Source organism: Corvus hawaiiensis, chromosome 5, assembly GCF_020740725.1.
Source record: "Corvus hawaiiensis isolate bCorHaw1 chromosome 5, bCorHaw1.pri.cur, whole genome shotgun sequence".
NCBI classification, from domain to species: domain Eukaryota; kingdom Metazoa; phylum Chordata; class Aves; order Passeriformes; family Corvidae; genus Corvus; species Corvus hawaiiensis.
In genome coordinates, this window is record NC_063217.1 from 74765119 (window position 1) to 74782407 (window position 17289).

The following is a 17289-nucleotide window of genomic DNA, read 5'->3' on the forward strand; positions in this document are numbered from 1 at the left end:
AGTGTGTGTGTGTATCCAATGTGCGCCCCGGGTGCAGTCATGGTCTGCATGTGTGGGATGAACTGTACACTCACAGAGTGGCTTGGGTTGGAACTGGTCTTAAAACCTATCCGCTTCCAACCCCCTGCCATGGGCTGGGACCCCTTCCACTAGACCAGGTTGCTCCAAGCCCTGTCCAACACTTCCAGGGAAGGGGCAGCCTCAGCTTCTCTGGGCAGCCTGTGCCAGGGCCTCCCCACCCTTGCGGGGAAGAATTTCCTCCCAGTATGTAATCTAACCTTGCCCTCTGTCAGTTTAAGATCCAGGGGGAGGGCTAAAACATCAGCTAAAAATCCATCCATCCACAGGAATCATCCCATCTCAGTGCCCCAGGGACATCTTCATGCCCTCAGCAGTTCCAGTCCTGGATTTAATGCCATGAACCTCCAAGTCTCCCAAGCGATCCTGTGTGTCCCACTCCTGATGGGGAGGGGGATTCCAACTGGAGTGGGCAAATCCTCCTTCATATATCTGTTGGAGAGCATCCAGAGGAGGCCTAAGAGATGGTGAAGGATGGAGAGGAAGTCAAATGAGCAGTGGCTGAGGTGACTTGAGAAGAGGAGACTGAGGTCAGACCTTTGGCTGGCACTTGGTGCAGATGCTTTTAAGTCCCTGTTAGATTCCTGCACTTCCAGTGGGGTGTTTTAAAGGAGGAGAGCGTCTGTCAAGAGACTTGGAGCTGTTAGCTCCGAAGTGCCCTCCATTACTTCCCCACCTTCATGCTATGGTTACAACTGTCTTCTCTTACAGGCTGGCAGGGACTGCATCCTCTGGAGAAGGAGGTAACAGTGGAGGGAACTGTAACCTCCAGGTGTGTGTTATTTTTCTGATAGTTTTTATTTTTAGCCTACTTTTACAAGGAAGCAACATACATGCCCTAAAGCTGTTTGCCTCTCTTGCCTTTTCTTTCCGTTCTTCTCCCAGTTATTTTTTTTGCAGTCAATATTGATCAAATTTCTCAGGAAGGCTCTTCATTCACTTAATTTCACCAAAAGTGTGCAGAGAGGAGATTGTTTCTTTCCCTTCTATGAGGGGAAGGGCAGCTGTAACTTTTATCAACCTTTAGTTGTAACTCAGGGATTCCCTGGCAGCAGGAGTTAGCAGGAGACAATAGGAAACCTCTCCAGCAGAGCATTATAATAGGCCTCAGAACCAGGCTGCTTTTGCTGCTTCTTAAGTTGCTTCGAGTTCAAAGAGGTGAAGACAGAATTTTGAAGGTGTCGCTCTGAGCATCCCTCTTCGGCAGGTTCTTCGGGAGAAGAGAGGAACATCCTTTGCTTTGTCAGTGATGCCCGCAGGTTATGTCTGTGGCATGGAGATAGCAGCTCTGCACAACCACGTCACCCACTAATTTGATTATGTAGTGGTGCAGGGGAGAGGGAAGGACTTGGCTTTTTAAGGAGAGGTAAAAACAGGCGTTTCTGGTCAGGAAGGCATTGAGACATTTTCAGGGTGGGACAGTTGTCCCTTGTGCCCTCGCTGAGTAAATGGAACGTTAACAGAAACCGTACATACCTGACAGAAATATGTCCCTTGGGCCTGCTTCCAGGGATTGTTTAGTCCGTCTCTCAGGTGGCACCTCACCCTGGTCCTACAGTGGAATGTGTCGCTGTGATATCAGCTGTTGACATTTGAAAATAACTCCCTTCCAGCTCCTCCCTGCTGCCTGTCTCCGTGAGAGGGCTAGGTGATGGATTTGGTGTATGTTAGTTAGGAGGAGTTGCTTGGCTGGAGGTGCCCAGAAGTGTGACCCGGCAAGACAAGGGATCTGCCAGGGTCTAGGGCAGAGCCTGAGGGAAAGCAAGTGCAAGTTGGCTTTCTTGGGGGAAGTCAGGAAGAGGCACTGCCCTGAGCTGTGCCAGAGGACCCTTCCCATTCATTTAGAGCACTGCACGTTCCTTTCCTTGAAGGTAACGCCGTGCTGCTGTAATGCCCCTGTGAGGAGTGCTGGTATGTGTGACATAAACAGATTACTTAAGAACTGATTTTGCAAGAGGGGAAAAGTAAAGCTCCACCTTATCCTGAGAGATAAGGTATTCTTGGCTCTCTAAGTGGAACTTCCCCCAGGCTTGCTGCTACTCTGACTTCGTGGTGGGGTGGAGGATGCTGGATTTCAAGTCTGACAACTCCACTGCAAAGCCTGAGGAGCGCACCGGCTCCATTTGTTAGGAAATGGGGAGCAGCACGCCTGTCCTGCCTTCCAAATGATGGGCAAAGTAAAGGTTTTGATAGCACCTCTCAGCACTGCTGTACGAGTGAATTCAGGAGAAGATGCCGTTAGGGCAAACTTTTTCTGGATCCTGTTTTCATTGTGGCATTTACTGTTGTGCTGCTAACTCTGCAGAGAGGCTAACCCAGGGATTTTGTAACAATGTTCCATAACTACTTGTTCCATTTTAGCACTTTTCCTCCTCCTTGCTTTCTATTCTCAACCCGGTTGTGTCATTGCACTTTGCTGGTAGAAAGCTGTGTGATGCCATAAGCCCAAGATTAGTCCTTGATGGTTAGATCAATGAGGAGAGAGGTTAAAAGGGCAGAGATAACTGTGAACATCTTTACCTGTATTAACAGCAGCCTGACAGTGGGAGAAATGAGCTGTATTTGCCCATTTACTTTGATTTCTTTTTCTCCTCTCATTCCTGCCATCTGTTTTTGATCTGTAACTGTAAGCAGGCCCTCCTCCATTTTCAGAAGTAACAAGATGACCTGCTTAATATCAGAGTCTTTAATTGCTTCTAAAATAAATATGATTAAAAAATAAATCAGGTAAAATCTGATCGCAGAATGTGATCATTAATATTCTTTGGTACCTTTAATTTGCGTGTAGAGACAAACCAGGCTGTGTTTTGCTTCAGTAAAACTGAACTGGGCTTTACTCCTGCACAAGCCAGAGAAGACTCAGAAGACTCAGGCAGTACCTTTGTGCTCTCTTTCCATGCAGCAGCTGGCACAACTGTCCTGTGGGGGTGCTGAGGCCCTGGCACAGGTTCACCAGGGAAGCTGTGGCTGCCCCGTCCCTGGAAGTGTTCATATCCAGGTTGGATGGGGCTTGGAACAACCTGCTGTAGTGGAAGGTATCCCAGCCCATGGCAGGGGCTGGAACTGGATGAACTTCAAGGTCCCTTCTGACCCAAACCATTCCATGATTCTATGAACTTGGGAATGGCAGGCAGAAGTTGGGACCCAATGCCGCTCCACACAGCTAAGTAAAAACAAGACGGATGGTTTGGATCTTCCCAGCTTTGAAAGACCGTGATGAAAGATTTCAGGTCTTCAGATCCTTTCCTCTCCAGCTGTAATTCCCCATGGCACTTTTCAGGAGAGTGCTGACTCTTCGCAGCATCCAGCAGGTCATTGCATGGAATATCGTTCTGGTCACTGCCTCTGTCTTTCCTCTGCTGTCAGGAATCAGCGTTAGCTCTGAGGTTGCTGGGTTGCATGAAGAGGTTTTTGATGCCCGCCTACTCCATGCTTGGTGAGAAAAGCTGCAGTCTGAGTTCAGAGGGTGATAAACTGGCTTTACATAAGGCAGCGATAAGCTGGCTGTGCAGGCAGGAGAAGTGGAGAAAACCTTGTAAGAGCAGCTGAGTCAATAGCTGGCATGGTGGGCCCGTGGTGAAGGAAAGGTGGTGGTTTCTTTCCAGCGGTGATAAGTTCTGTGCCAACGTGTGCTGAGCGCGAGGTGAAGGAAGGTGTTTCCATACCATTCTGGTAGTGACTTCTTTTTTTCCAGCTCCAGTCGGTTTAGAATCACAGAATCATTTAAGTTGGAACAGAGCTTTAAGATCATCAAGTCCAACTGATTGGAAACTATCATCAGCTCTCTGACCAGGCAGGGAAGCTAGTTTTGTTGGGGCCCATGCCAAGCCGAAAGGGGACCCTCACATGGCACCCTGCAGCCTTGGATGGGAGCAACTGCTCTCATTTCAGTTGGGATTCAAGTCTCGGCTTGTTTGACTGTCTGCTCCCATCTCCCTCTGCCCAACAGCTCTTTTTTAAGGTATAATAACACTGGATATAACAGTTCAGCATGGAGATTGAAAATCAGATACAGCCTTTCCTTACTTGCCAGATGCAAGTCCCAGATGTGCTGGTGAGCCTTCCCAGATTTTTCTAGGACATTTAAAATGAAAAGGTAGTCCAAAATGTGTTGGGGAGGCCTGGGCATGTTGCCTGAGCTGGGGCTCGGTAACACGGGAGTGTTGTCCTTCTCGTACCAGAACTGCTGGAGCCGGGCTTAACCTGGAAGCTGGTGCTAGGGCTGTAGCTTGTTGAGCATCATCCCAGCCTTCCTGGACCTCTGTCCCTTCCTTTCCTTCTGGTGATGTTCCTCCTCTGGTTGCACAATGCTGGGCGAACTTGAATAGAGACTGAGAAGGGACACAGGGGCCTCCTGCGCTCCCTGAAGGAAGCCTGTGCCGCTGGAGAGGCGTTGGGAGCCTTTGTGTAAGCACCACTCTGTTTGCATCCCTTCATGGTGCCCTGCTGGCAGCAGCCTGGCCTTCCAGGAACCCTGGCTCTGGCCACCTTCCATCAAACACCTGTTTCAGTATAACTGCAGCCTTGGAATCAAGGGTCTCTTGCAGGGGGCTGGTCTGAGTTTTTTCCCAGAGAACGGAGGCAGCTTTGGATGCCTTAGTCATCATACCACAGTTCTTAATTCTCTTGGAGCAGGGTCTAAAATCTGCCTGCATCTGTGAGCCTGATAGTGTCGAGTACAGCTTGGTACTCAGTTCATTCAGTCTTGGTAATTAATGAGATGGAAAAGATTTTCAGCCAGGATTGGTTCTCTTGAGTGGTCATTTGGAGCATTTTGGAAGGGGACATAATTTTAAAGGATGCCAGAAAATGCAAAGGTACCATGCTTCCCAAGAGCTAAATTCAACAGTCCAGCACAGATCCCCTTCTCTGCCCTGTTCCTCAGAGCCCTGCATTCTTCACGTTTTCTTCAACTTTTCTTTCCATGGAAGCCAAGCAGTTCTGGCCAGATTAGATCAGATCACAGCAGGACAGGTTTGGTGGCTTTTATAACCTCTCACACCTCCAAAGAAGAGAGAAAGAAAAGCAGCTTACGGGGTTGTGGGTAAGAGTCTCACAATGGCTTACGTAAAGCTCAGGGAGAATACCCCCACCATGTGTTCATTGTTCTGTCTGAACAGTGCCCACCCCTTCATTCACTGCCGCCCTGCTGACTGACTTTGCTTCATCTACACAAGCAGGGTTTCTAGGATCTTCGGGAAGACAATTGAAGACCTTGTTGCATTTTATTTTATTTTCCTGTTTAGATATTTTTTACTTGAATTCATGTGATCTCTGTATTTTAGAGCCATCCTGTTGCTCAGATCTAGCTCACCTTTTACACGTGCTTTGCTGGAGTGGTCCCTGAATCTTGTTAGGAATCTGGCAGGTCCAGTCTGGGTCATGGATCATCCGTTTGGAACAGAGGAGTGCAAGCTTTAGGCAGATGGCTAGGAAGACTTCCCTTGTGCCTAACTATAGTCTTGTTACATGGGAATGCGTTAGATCCAAGATTAATCTGTCCATTTGAAGATATCAAAAGTGCTAGAAGCCTGATGTTACAGAAGAAGAGAAAAAGGTTTCTAATTTCCATGCTGTCTTCCCCTGCACAGCTCATTCCCTGCCCCTCATAGGCATTTCAGTCAACGGCTGTATGTTAAGATGTGAAGTGCAGTAATGCAAATACATAAAATGATCTTTGGACAAATTCCCTGTTTGGTTAAGAAACTGCATCTTCCTTGCCGATGCTGGTCCTCGCTTGACTCTTAGCCATGAATTTGGGGTTCTTCTGTTGGAGCTGGCAGACCGAAAGAGGTCCCTGATGTTTCTAATCTTGTTCCTTCTTCTTTCCTTTTTCTATGGCGTAGTAGCTCAGGATTGTCTCTGCTGAAGCCCCTGTTTTATATTTTGCCCTTTCTTGTCCCTCCCTCATGGCAGGCTCCTCTCCTGATGGCTTTTATCGGTCTGAGAACCTACTACTCAGCCTTACGGTTGTTGTTCCCATCGCCTGATGGATTCATGCTGACCCTTCTCCTTGGCAAACTGCCACACCATGGAAGAATTGGTTCATTGCATACTACTATTGTTTATAGGAGAAGGGATTTGGATCTGATTTGTCTCCCAGCTGGTGCATTCAGTTTTGTTCAGATTTCCACAAAGTGCTCAGTGAATCTTCCTGCTGTTTCCCTGACCGATGGACTTCTACTTGTATGGAAAATCGGTCACTTGAATACCGGCATGTTTTGAAAACCCCATGAGGGCTGCTGGGTGAGCGTGGGACCGTGCCTGGGCAGCCTGTCTAGAGGACTGGTTATGGTTTGGTTTTCCTTGGAGATTCGGTCTCTCTGTCCATGTGCATGAATGGGAATAGCGCTTGGCTCTTGCACAGTGCTAGGGGAGATCCTTGCGTTCCTTGTTCCTAACACAGCTGGTGTGAACAGTTCTCCGGCATGGGGTGTCCCGCAGCTGTGCATCCCATCGTGGGAGTGCAGAACAGCTTCTCTCCTGGAAGGTGGAGCTGGTTGGGGTGCAGGTCCTCCAGCTGCCCCTCTGCTGCCACCAGCTCCTGTAAACCCCTCTATAACCAGGTAGAGCTAAGGGCACCTGGCACGTGACAGAGTGGCCTTTTGTTCTTATTTCTTGAGCTGATTTGAAACTAAGCAGGGCTTACTTTGGGACTTCCTTAGCACTACTTTTAGTATCTCCCCTTTAAAATGGATCATCCCCCTGATTTATTTGTTCTTCTGAGCCGTGGGCTTTTTTTATGTTGTTAATTTATTTGATTCTCACACAAAATGAGAAGCACCTTCTGCTGCCATCCCTGGGTTGGAAAAGCAGCTGCTCCAAAGCGTGCTGGCCTGGCTGTCATCCCGGCAGTGTCCTGGCTGGTGCCACCTCTCTCTGCGGGCTTGGCTGTGTGCTGACACCTCCGTGGGCACAAAGCCATGCCGTGCCATGCCATCTTCTGCTGACAAAGCACGTGGCGGGCTGTGTCCCCTGCCCCTCTGGTGTGCCTGCAGAGCAGATCTCTACGTGCTAGATAGGGCGGCTACCTGAGGCTTTCAGTTCCACCCGGGGATAAGACTGATGGCTGGGCTGTGAAAATGGGCTGAGAAGGTCACACCTTTCATGGAATCACAGGGTGGTTTGGGTCAGAAGGGACCGTAAAGGTCATCTCATTCCAGCCCCGTGCCATAGGCCCCCAGGTGACATAGCTGGGGCACCCTGAGCAAAGCCCATTTTTCAGGTGGTCCAGAATACCTGGTCAGAGCTGGTGGGGAAGATTTTGGCTTTGTGGCCAACTGTAACCACGTGAGCTTGTCGCAGTGTGATCGGGTATAATGTGACTCTCCCTGTTCTTTTGCGAAGGAGTCTTTAAAGGAAAAACAAGGGCTGGGTAAAAACTGCTAAGGCTCAGTTTATTGTCAGTCCTTTATACATTTTTAATACTAGATTTTGATCTTGTTTCCTTCTAAGGTGCTGGTGTGAGATTCTTTACGGGCTGGTCTTACCAAGCTCTGGGTCTCAAGAACCCAGTCATGTGGGAAGGATTCCTTCTTAGATGCAGCAGGCAGACGTTATCCTTTGATCCCATAACTTTGAGTTCCTTTCTCCAAGTGACTGAGTTTTGGTTTTGCTGAGCAAAAGCCATTCCCCAGTACTCTTTTTTAAAAAGAGCTAGTTCTTAAAAGTGGAGAGGATCATGATAAAGTGATCTCTCAGAATGGTTGTGGATGGAAGGGACCTTAAGGATATCTAATTCCACCCCTCTGCCATGGGCAGGGATACCTTCCACTATCGCAGGTTGCTCCAAGCTGGCCCTGTCCAACCTGGCCTTGATGATGATGAGCAGATACTCCTGTGGGCAGGGAGGGAATGCTGCATTTCATAGAACCCCAGTTGGGTGATACACAAGTGGGTTTTCATCAGTAAATCTGATTCAGGGAGTCTCCTATGCCCAAACTCCAAATCTGGGCACTGAATCATGGACTGCTGTTCTTCAGTAGCTCTTAGTAAAGCAAAAGATGTGGTTTCAACTGAGTTTTTCCAGGAGCACCTCCCTGATGATGACTGCTTCTTGCTTTATTAATAATCAGATGAAATGATTGTGAACTTGGGGCACAGTAAAGATTCTCTGGGGTCACAAAAGTCAAAGATTTTAGCTACAGTCAGTGTTAAGTCCGAAGAAGCCCCTGCCCACTACTGTCACTTAGAAGAGAACCAGTGCCACCAGGACCTGCAGGTCTCCATGTGCATCTTATGGGTGGGGTTTGAGTGTTGTGAAATACACACTGGTGTAATGAGGTGCACACAGAGGATAATGGGTGTCCTGGGGAGGGCAGGGAGGGCCATGGGAGCAGCCACTCAGGAGGAGCTGTGGTGGGTGTGCGAGAGAAAACTCTAGGCTTGGGTTACCTAAAGTTTAGCACTCAGCTCTGTGCTTCCCATCCTCCCCAAGCTGTAGGATACTTGTGGTGCCTGTGTGTCACGTTACATTTCTCAGGCAGTGGTTCTCATGGGAAAGGCTGGGTTCCCCCGGTGAGTCGGAAATGTCCCAGGAGCCCAGTGCATTGAGAGTATGTGTCAATTGTTTCCTTCCAGGCGCTTTGGGAAGGGAGCCTAGAAGATTATCTCAGCATTTGGAACAATATAAACAGATGCCGAGTGCTTCAAGCACATAGAAAAGGAAAATGTCTTGCTTGGCCTCCCTGAACAGTCGGGCGGGGCGTGGGGGGGGGACATGGCAGGGAACGTTAAATAAGTCTCTGCCTTCAGACTAGGGAAAAGCAGCAAAGAAATGCAGATGTTTGCCTGTGTATATACAAGTGAGTTTCATATTACCAAAATCTGTACTGTGCACATGTGGTCCAAAGATTAAAGAGATTGTCCAGTTCTGTTGGCAGCATATTAAAGTATTAAGACTACATGCTTGCTATGATGGGTTTCTATTATCAAGCTGACCACAGAATTCAAGTGATTCAAAGGGGAGTGTTGTTTAATACAGGTACCTTTTGCATCAGGCTTTTGGATACAGTTTTGGGTGTGAGAATCCCTTGGGAAGGGCCACCACTGCCCTGTCTGTCTGGGGTCACCCCCACCCTCCAGCTCCTGCTTGTGCTCGGATAAGATCTCCCCCTCCCTGTCCCTGTGCGGCACTCAGGCCATCTGCCACGTTAAAGCTGATGTTTCCAGTTGCTGGAAGAGCTTCCCGTGTTTCCTTTGGCACGCAAGAGCTAAATCGGATCTTCAGGTGTTGGTCTGGGAGGTCTTGCTACAGATGCCTCTGTGGCTCTGCCCTTTCCCTCTGTGGTGTGATCCCATTCCTCGGAGATGGCGATTCTGGCATGCCAGGCAAGAGGCAGCAGACACAGGACCCTGTTCTGTCGCTGTTCCACTGCCCGAGTTTGAGCCCTGCTTAGCTCCAGAATACGGTTTCTTCCATCTCTGGAATTGTCCAAGGCCAGGTTGGATGAGGATTGGAGCAACCTGGTGTAGTGGAAGGTGTCCCTGCCCATGGCAGGGGGTGGAACAAGATGAACAAACATGCAAAATAAAGGCTTCACAGCTGGCCTTTGAAATGGCAAATGCGGGGTTGTTTGTCATTGGCAAATCAGTTTGTTACAAAAATGGAGTATTTTGTGCCTAAATTTTCAGTTGTTCAGTTGCCAAGATTGGATTTATCGTAAGGAGGAATTAGAGACACGTGTTTAGTTTGTGGGTCATTCATTCAGGTAAATTTGTTTACTCAGTCACCTGTGTGTTCATTTGAAACTCTCCATTCAGCCATGCTGGGATAGAAGTGGGGAAACCAAACTTGGTCGAAAGCACAGAATCCAGCTCTCATTTCTCAAGAGTTGCTTTTGTAAGAGCTGCTTGTACAGCTTACAGTGAGATGTCTGAATGATCTGGGCAGAGAAGAAGACATGTAAGTACTTTCTGTGAGCACAGGATAATCGTCCCAAGCTGACAGAAGTGCAGAAGGTCCTGAAAAGAAAACATTTTTAACAGACACAAAAAGGCACGACAATTGGCAAATGTATTGAAGTGCTTTGGTTTGTAATCCAAGTCTCAATGCAAGGGTAGAGGCATCCTTGGGGTTTACAGCCAATGTATTATGAAATTTGGCACTTAGTCTGTTACTAGTTAGTTTTTATTTTGGAAAGTGTCAAGTAGGAGTTGATAGGAGCTTCTGTGAGTAGTCCTTCCTCCTCTGCTGTCTTACAGTAACATCCTAATGGTACTTAGAGCATGGGACCTCTATAGTGGCACCTGTGTAAGGTACCTAGTGGTACTTGACGCTTGTTATACAATGGACTGCACAGTCAAGTGATGTAAATTTTGTTGGTCTAAGCTCTTCAATTAAGCTGAATCACCTGGCATGAGGGTCGTTGTTAAGTTCAGCCAATGTATTTGGTAAAACAAATGGAAAAATGAGTGTAGAATGTGTTTGAAAAGCACTCTGATATTACAAAATGAGTATGACGGCTTTCTTGTGGGGTTTATTTTGGTATTTAAATGAGTCACAAGGACAACAGTTATCAGAGTCTGCACTGGCACGTGCTCTCAGAAAGGATGGGACAAAAATACTTCTCCAAATGGTAGCTACAGAGCTCCAAGCTCACATCTGGAGACAAGTAAAAACAGGACTAGTTAATGTTAGGCCAACAAAGAAGGATAGTTCACACCATTGGAGTGAAACAGGGATAGGACAAAGAGTAATAAGTTCAAACTGAAAGAGGGGAAGTTTAGGTCAGATATACGGAAGAAATTCTTTCCTGTGAGGGTGGGGAGGCCCTGGCACAGGGTGCCCAGAGAAGCTGTGGCTGCCCCTGGATCCCTGGCAGTGCCCAAGGCCAGGCTGGACGGGGCTTGGAGCACCCTGGGATAGTGGAGGTGTCCCTGCCCGTGGCAGGGGGTTGAAATGAAATGAGCTTCAAGGCCCCTTCCAAACCAAACCATTTTGGGATTCAGTGAAATGCAGCATGAACTGTGCCGGCCCGTGGTGCCCAAACTGCACAGTGCTGAAGTTAATATTTGTGTGCTTGTGTTCCCCAGGTCACCACACGATTTACATCGGGGTCCATGTGCCAAAGAGCTACAGGAGGAGGAGGCGTCACAGAAGAAGACCTGGGCACAAAGAAAAGAAAGAAAAGGAGAAAATCTCGGAGAACTACTCTGACAAATCAGATGTAGAAAATGCCGATGAGACAAGCAGCAGCATCCTTAAACCACTCAGTGAGTACTGGTTCCAGCTGTCACTCATTACAATGGTCCGTTGTCTAGCGATCTGCTCACGGAGGACGAAACTTGATCGATGGAAACAATCGTCTCACGTTGCAGGGTTGGAGTAGTCTTAGCCAGCTGCTGTGGGATAGCTGCTGTGGCTTGGAAGAGGCACAGGCCGGAGCCGACATCTCATCCCTCTGTATCACCTGAGTTGGCCCTTGAGCAGATGCCAGGCAGGAACAGGCCAAATGTTTAAAAAGCAATTTGACACTGTGTGTAAAGAGATAGCAGGCAAGGGCAAAGACTGAGTAGTGCCTAGGTGGATCTGTTGCAGCTTCTGCCTTGGCTCTGGGATGTGCACACGCTCTGGAATTCCAGCACCCCATGATTTCGGCCTCACGTGTCACTAATTTGTGGTGCTAACAGCTCTTTTCCCTTTGGTAATTAACCAGTTTTAAGTTTTGAAAACAAAAAGAGCAATCAAATGGAGCTTTGCTGTATGTTCAAGTATCTGTAGGGATTGCATATCTAAATACTGACAGGCAGGTGAGGTCCATTTTGGATGCCCTGTGCCTCTGTTCCCACCAGAATTGTTAACCAGAAGGACATGTAGTGTCATCACTGTGCAGAGACTGTCACAGGGTCCCATTCTCTTGCTGTATTCTCTGTTGGCCACAAGCATGAAATCTGGGAGGTGGCTGCTTCAGTAGGAGCAGGAGGGAGATGGCAAGGCTGGCAGGGGTTGAATATAGCAGAGCAGCCCAGGATGTGATACAGCTCTGATTCTTGAGGCTAATTCCAGATGGTTGGAGCTTCATTTGTAAGTGGAAAAATAATTCCTGTGTGAGAGATCCATACGACTGGATCTTGGATTGATGAACTACGTTCATTTTTCATTTTGAGCTTGTGTTGCTGGATACGTGGTGTAGATAGGGACAGTAACACGGGGCAGATCAGTCATGTCTTTAGCCCAGTTCCCATCTTCACAGAACAGCATCTGGAAAGGAAGGCAAGTCACAGATTCCATTTCCTCTTCCCAGCTCTTGCTCCCTGGTTGTCCCAAAGAAGGCTTTTTGTCGGCACTCAGAAACCCGGAGTTGGTTTTACACCAAAAGACATAATTACCCATCTTCAAGAACTCAACTTAATTTTTATATTTACACTTCTGTTCTTTAGCATGCAGGTGACCAGGCCTGTAGAAATTCCTTTTTCACTGGTGAATGTATCATATCCTAGGAGAATTGTTTCTATGGGCTAAGTGTACCTATGGTTGAAAACCCATTTCTGCCATCGGGTTTTCATATCCTGCCTTCATTTTGCCCATCATTGTGTCTGTGTAACTTGAAGAGGGGTTTGTGGTGTTTTTTCTCCTCTGTTGTTTCTATGCAGTGATATGTTCTTATCTGCACTTACACCTGCATGTAAAAATATACAGGCTTGCCATCACTCTCCATCTGCAGTTTTCCCATAGGCTTTTCTACCCTGATCTCTTTGCGTTGCAAATTTTTGGACTGGAATTGCATAAATATTCCAGGTGTCCCATGCAATAGGATTCATACCCCATCACTGGGCCCTTTTCTCTGTTGTTCACCGTCTCATGTATCCGGATACTTTTCCAGGTCCTTGCAGGGACCTGCTGTTTCACGCTGGTGGCCAGATCTTTTTACGAGCTGGCTCAGTTAGCTTAGAACTCTGTAAAGGAGAGGGGTAGTTCAGATTACTGTCTTGAATTACAAGTTACCCCATATCCCTGTGTTTTTTCTCTTCTGAGACTCTTGCCTTCAGAGCTGACCTGAATTTTGTGTTTCCCACCCTTTCTCTTGCTTTCTAAGAAGCCTTTCTTCTCTCTCCACCAGCTGTGTCACACAAGTGTGTCCGACAGAAGCCCATTTCTCTCTAGGCAGCGTGTACCAGCTTAGGCTGGTGTCCAGTGCTGGCAATCCTGGCAAGAAACCTCAGTTAGAACCCTGGGGTTTTAATCTTCATCCCATAATAGGCACTGATTGAGGGGTAGGTGGCTCAAATTCAGTTTCAAAAGAATTTTAGAAACTAAGAGCTGGGAAATATTGCACAGGAACTTTAATGGAGCTGGGAGACAGCTGAGATGAGCTACATTACGTTATTTAGGGCAGTCAGTAGAGAGTGTAGAGTATCAGAAGCTGAAATATATGTGAGGGCTGTGTGGTTTAAAACAAGCAAAATCAGATCTGACATACAGAAACCTCAAACACTGCAAGTTTTGGTCCAACATACCTCAGTTTAAGAAATCCCGAATTGATCCCGCTCCTTCTCTTCGTTGATTTCTGCAGTAACTGCCTTGGCCAGTATAGACACTGTCAGTTCAGCTCGGGTATATAATTGGTGATTTAGTTTATTTTCTGATACAAGGACAAGTATATAGAACTTGACTTGCAAAATCTTTAAAAATATAGTTGTTAAAATAATTTGTAGATGTTCAGGGAACAACTTGATTGTGCTGTATATTGAGACCTTTGTTTTCCTGAGTAGAAGGCTTACGCCAGTTGTGATTTGGTACATCACTTGGATTTCTTGATCTGTCCCTAAGGACCACAAGCCTAAGCTTCAATATCTTACCTGAAAATGATTTCTCAGCTCCTTGGATGAAAACTCTGCAATTAGGTTTTGACCAAATCTGGGTTTGACTCACCAGGTCAAGCTGCTCACAGCAACCGAACCTGATGGAACATGGCTGTGGATACCAGCAAGAGAATAAACAGATACAGAAATGCAAACCTTCCCTAGAAAAGTTTTGTTCCAGTTCCAAACCAATCTAGCTGTGCCTCTGTGTTTGGGAATTGGTGCAGTCTGGAAATGTCACTCCTGGTTTTTTTTTTAAGTCTGTGTCCAGCTGAGCCAAACAAGCCAAACTCTGGTAGTTTATAGACAACCTTCAGCTCGCCCATCTGGAGAGAGCTGGGCAGATTAAACGTGCACAGATACGTTTTATCCTAAGGAAATTATTGCTTGGGAACGATGCCTCCTTCACAAATCCAGACAGGGATACTCTGACAGACTGAGGAGGAGGCAGGAAGGCGATGTTCCCTCTGCAGAGCCCTTTCAGGACATTCCAGGCCTGCAGGGCTGTCTCTGCACTAAGGGAACTTTGGCATTCACACCCTGGTTCTCAGGCAGGACTGCAGGTGATGACAAATGCCTCTTCCAGGTGAAACATCCCAGCACCTCCTGTCTAAAAGCACCTCCTTTAACCAGCCTAGCCCTGGCTTCCATTTAGGGCCAGTAAGGAGGAAACGCTTCTTAGGCTCTGCCTCATCAGGTCAGCTGGTGCTTGTGTCAGCACAAAGAGGATGGTGTCGTTTTCTACTACGTGTAAGGGATGAGATAAGTGGGGAACAAGGAAAGCAGATGAAGTTTCTCTGAGTCCATTTCCCTCTTCCTCATTCTTTCCTACAGGCGTGCAGAGATTTTCCCATGAGGAAATGCGTCTCTGCTTGATCTGGGAAGGGTTTTTTTCTCATTGTCTGGTTGCCCTCCAAGTCACTTTGGCTCACCTCCCTGGCCCAAACCCAGGTGCTGCAATACTTAACTGACTTTTAAAAACCACTTGTGGGTCTGACAAATTCTTACGGCTAAGGAATAGAATTCTCTTAGTGCTTGTGGCCCTGAAGAGAATAAAGGCTGATTTTTGTGAGACGTTAGAATGTTGGCATGTTGATAAATAGAACTGCAGAATCTAAATTTTGGAATACCTAAAAGCAGGGATAAGAGGAACCATATAAAGAGAGAGGGGAAGGATGATAGATCGCATCAAAGGCTTGTAAAGGTTTTTTCAGAGAATTCCTCTTCCACCCACCAGTGGTAGTTCCTGAGGGTTTTAGTAAAAATCCTCTCTTGAGCCCTCAGATGTGGGTTTGGAGGAGCACTTCTCATGTTTGCAGAGGAGTCATTTCATTAAGGTGCTGTTTGAGGCTTGTGCTGCCATTCTGCATGGAGTGCATCTCTCCCAGTGAAGGTGAGGTTTTGGCTGGATGGATCAGATTTGCACTGGAGGCAGGTAAATCTCTTTTACTGCTTCCCAACTTGGAGTGCCTGCTTTGCAGGAAGAGTTTGTTGTGGAGAATGTCCCAGTTGATAGATTGCCCAAAGAAGTGGTGGGTACCTCATCCCTGGAAGTGTTCAAGGCCAGATTGGACAGGGCTTGGAGCAACCTACGATAGTGGAAGGTGTCCCTGCCCATGGCAGGTGGTTGGAGTGAGAGGATCTTTAAGGTTCCTTCCAACCCAAACCATTCTGTGATTCTGTGATTTCCAGTGAGGAGTGCCAGTCTGACTGGAACTGTCAATTCATAAAAAGATCAAATTAATTCAACAAGGATATTTAGACATCAATTTAGGAAGGCTCAGGCTTTGTGTCTACCTTGAAAGTTCATTAAGGCAGGTGCTATAAATAGCAGGAGACAGCTACAGGATGGAAATAAATGAACCTACTTAGCAGAGCAGATGCAGCACAGTCAGAGCTGTGCCAAGAGTCCTCTTTCTGTTTGCTATACTGGATTTTTCAACCATCCAGTTTCTTTCCTGACTTTTCAAGACATGGGGTGGGATTTTCCAAAAGCTTTTAGCTTCAGCTCACCACAGTGAGAGCACTGACAGTAGCTGAGAAATACCAGTCAGGATGGCAAAAGCTTAATTGTTTTTGTATTGGTATTTTACGTAGGGAAAGTGGTCAGGCAGACTTTGCCATAAATATAAGTGGCTTTTGGTGTTTTGGTCTTTGCGAACTGCACAGCAGGCTTGTGGACTGGTCCCAGGTGCTGGGGTCAGTTGAAACAGGCCTTCTTCTGCCCCTGCAGTGCTGCAGGGAGCGTGCTTAGGTCCATTGTAGTGAAACTGCAGAGGTAAATTAAACACAGAACTAATTACTGCTTCGCTTGCAGACGTGCCCTCTTGTGTAGCTGGGGCCTGTCGGGGCAGCTGGCAGGGTGCAGCTGGCTGTGTCCATGGGAAAGGGCATGGGAAGGTGCTTGGGGCAGGCAGGCTGCGGGCAGGGCGCAGGTGAGGAGGTCGGCCCTGCCTGCTGACACAGCCCTTGGCCAGTTCCCACCCTGCCGAGGAGGGCTTGCGTAACACCCGGAGAGACGCCTCGTTGCTGGGATTGGGTGTCTGACTGCCTGGGATACGGCCGGCTGCGGCCCACCCTGCTTCCGTGGTGCTCAGGGGCCTGAGGACCACAGGCTCCAGGTGGTTTGGGTTGGAAGAGACCTCTAACCCCATCTCATCCCAGCCCCCGCCATGGGCAGGGACACCTTCCACTGTCCCAGGTTGCTTCAAGTCCTGTCCAACCTGGCCTTGAACCATTTCCAGGGGTTGGATGTCCGCAGTGTCTCTGGGCACCAGGGCCTCACCACTCTCACACAGAAGAGTTTCTCCCTAGTATCTAATCTAACCCTGCCCTGTGTCAGTGTGAAGCCATGAAGATGCCGTTGGTGGCAGTCGGAAGGACTTCCTGAGGTGTGGGAGAGACAGAGAAGAGACATGTTGGAGGGAGGTACTTCCAGCAGCAGCTAAACCTGTCTGCCTTCACCCCTTAGTTACTCCAGCTTTCATTTCGCGAGAGGGTCAGCATGGCATTTTTCTTGTTCCTGTGGCCTCTCTGCAAAGCCTCCCAGTTCCCACTGAGGTGCTTGGGTAGGATGAAGGGACATGGTGGTATGAGGTTGGGTCTAGATGTGACCTATCACCCTAGGCAAAGGCTTTCCTTTTCTTCTTGGCAAGAGTACAGGGTTTCGCTGGGACAGCTAATTTAAAAAACTGCACTTTTTGCAGCAACCCTTGCCTGAACCTCTGAGAGGTTTTCTTTTTTACTTTGATTTGTGCACGTGCCAATCACATCAGGGCTTGTTACGAACACTTCTGTTTGTTTAAAACCCTTTGCACTTCCCTTACACTGAACATCCACCTCCTTTAGGTAAATGCAGAACATGCAGCATGGAGCTTTCATTCCATGCTTATGACAGCTGGGAAGGGA

General features: G+C 47.7%; 1 protein-coding gene across 12 annotated transcripts in view; it reads left to right on the forward strand.

Moving 5' to 3' along the window:
* SLC4A4 (solute carrier family 4 member 4) overlaps positions 1-17289 on the forward strand; it is a 153502-nt gene that overhangs the window by 56106 nt on the left and 80107 nt on the right. For all 12 annotated transcript variants that reach the window (XR_007203474.1, XM_048302817.1, XM_048302818.1 and 9 more), the window contains one exon: positions 11113-11292. Coding sequence is in view for 11 of the 12 variants with exons in the window: in XM_048302817.1 (XP_048158774.1) it covers positions 11113-11292 (180 nt within the window). In the remaining variant the exon portion in view is untranslated. The remainder of the gene's footprint in view (positions 1-11112; positions 11293-17289) is intronic.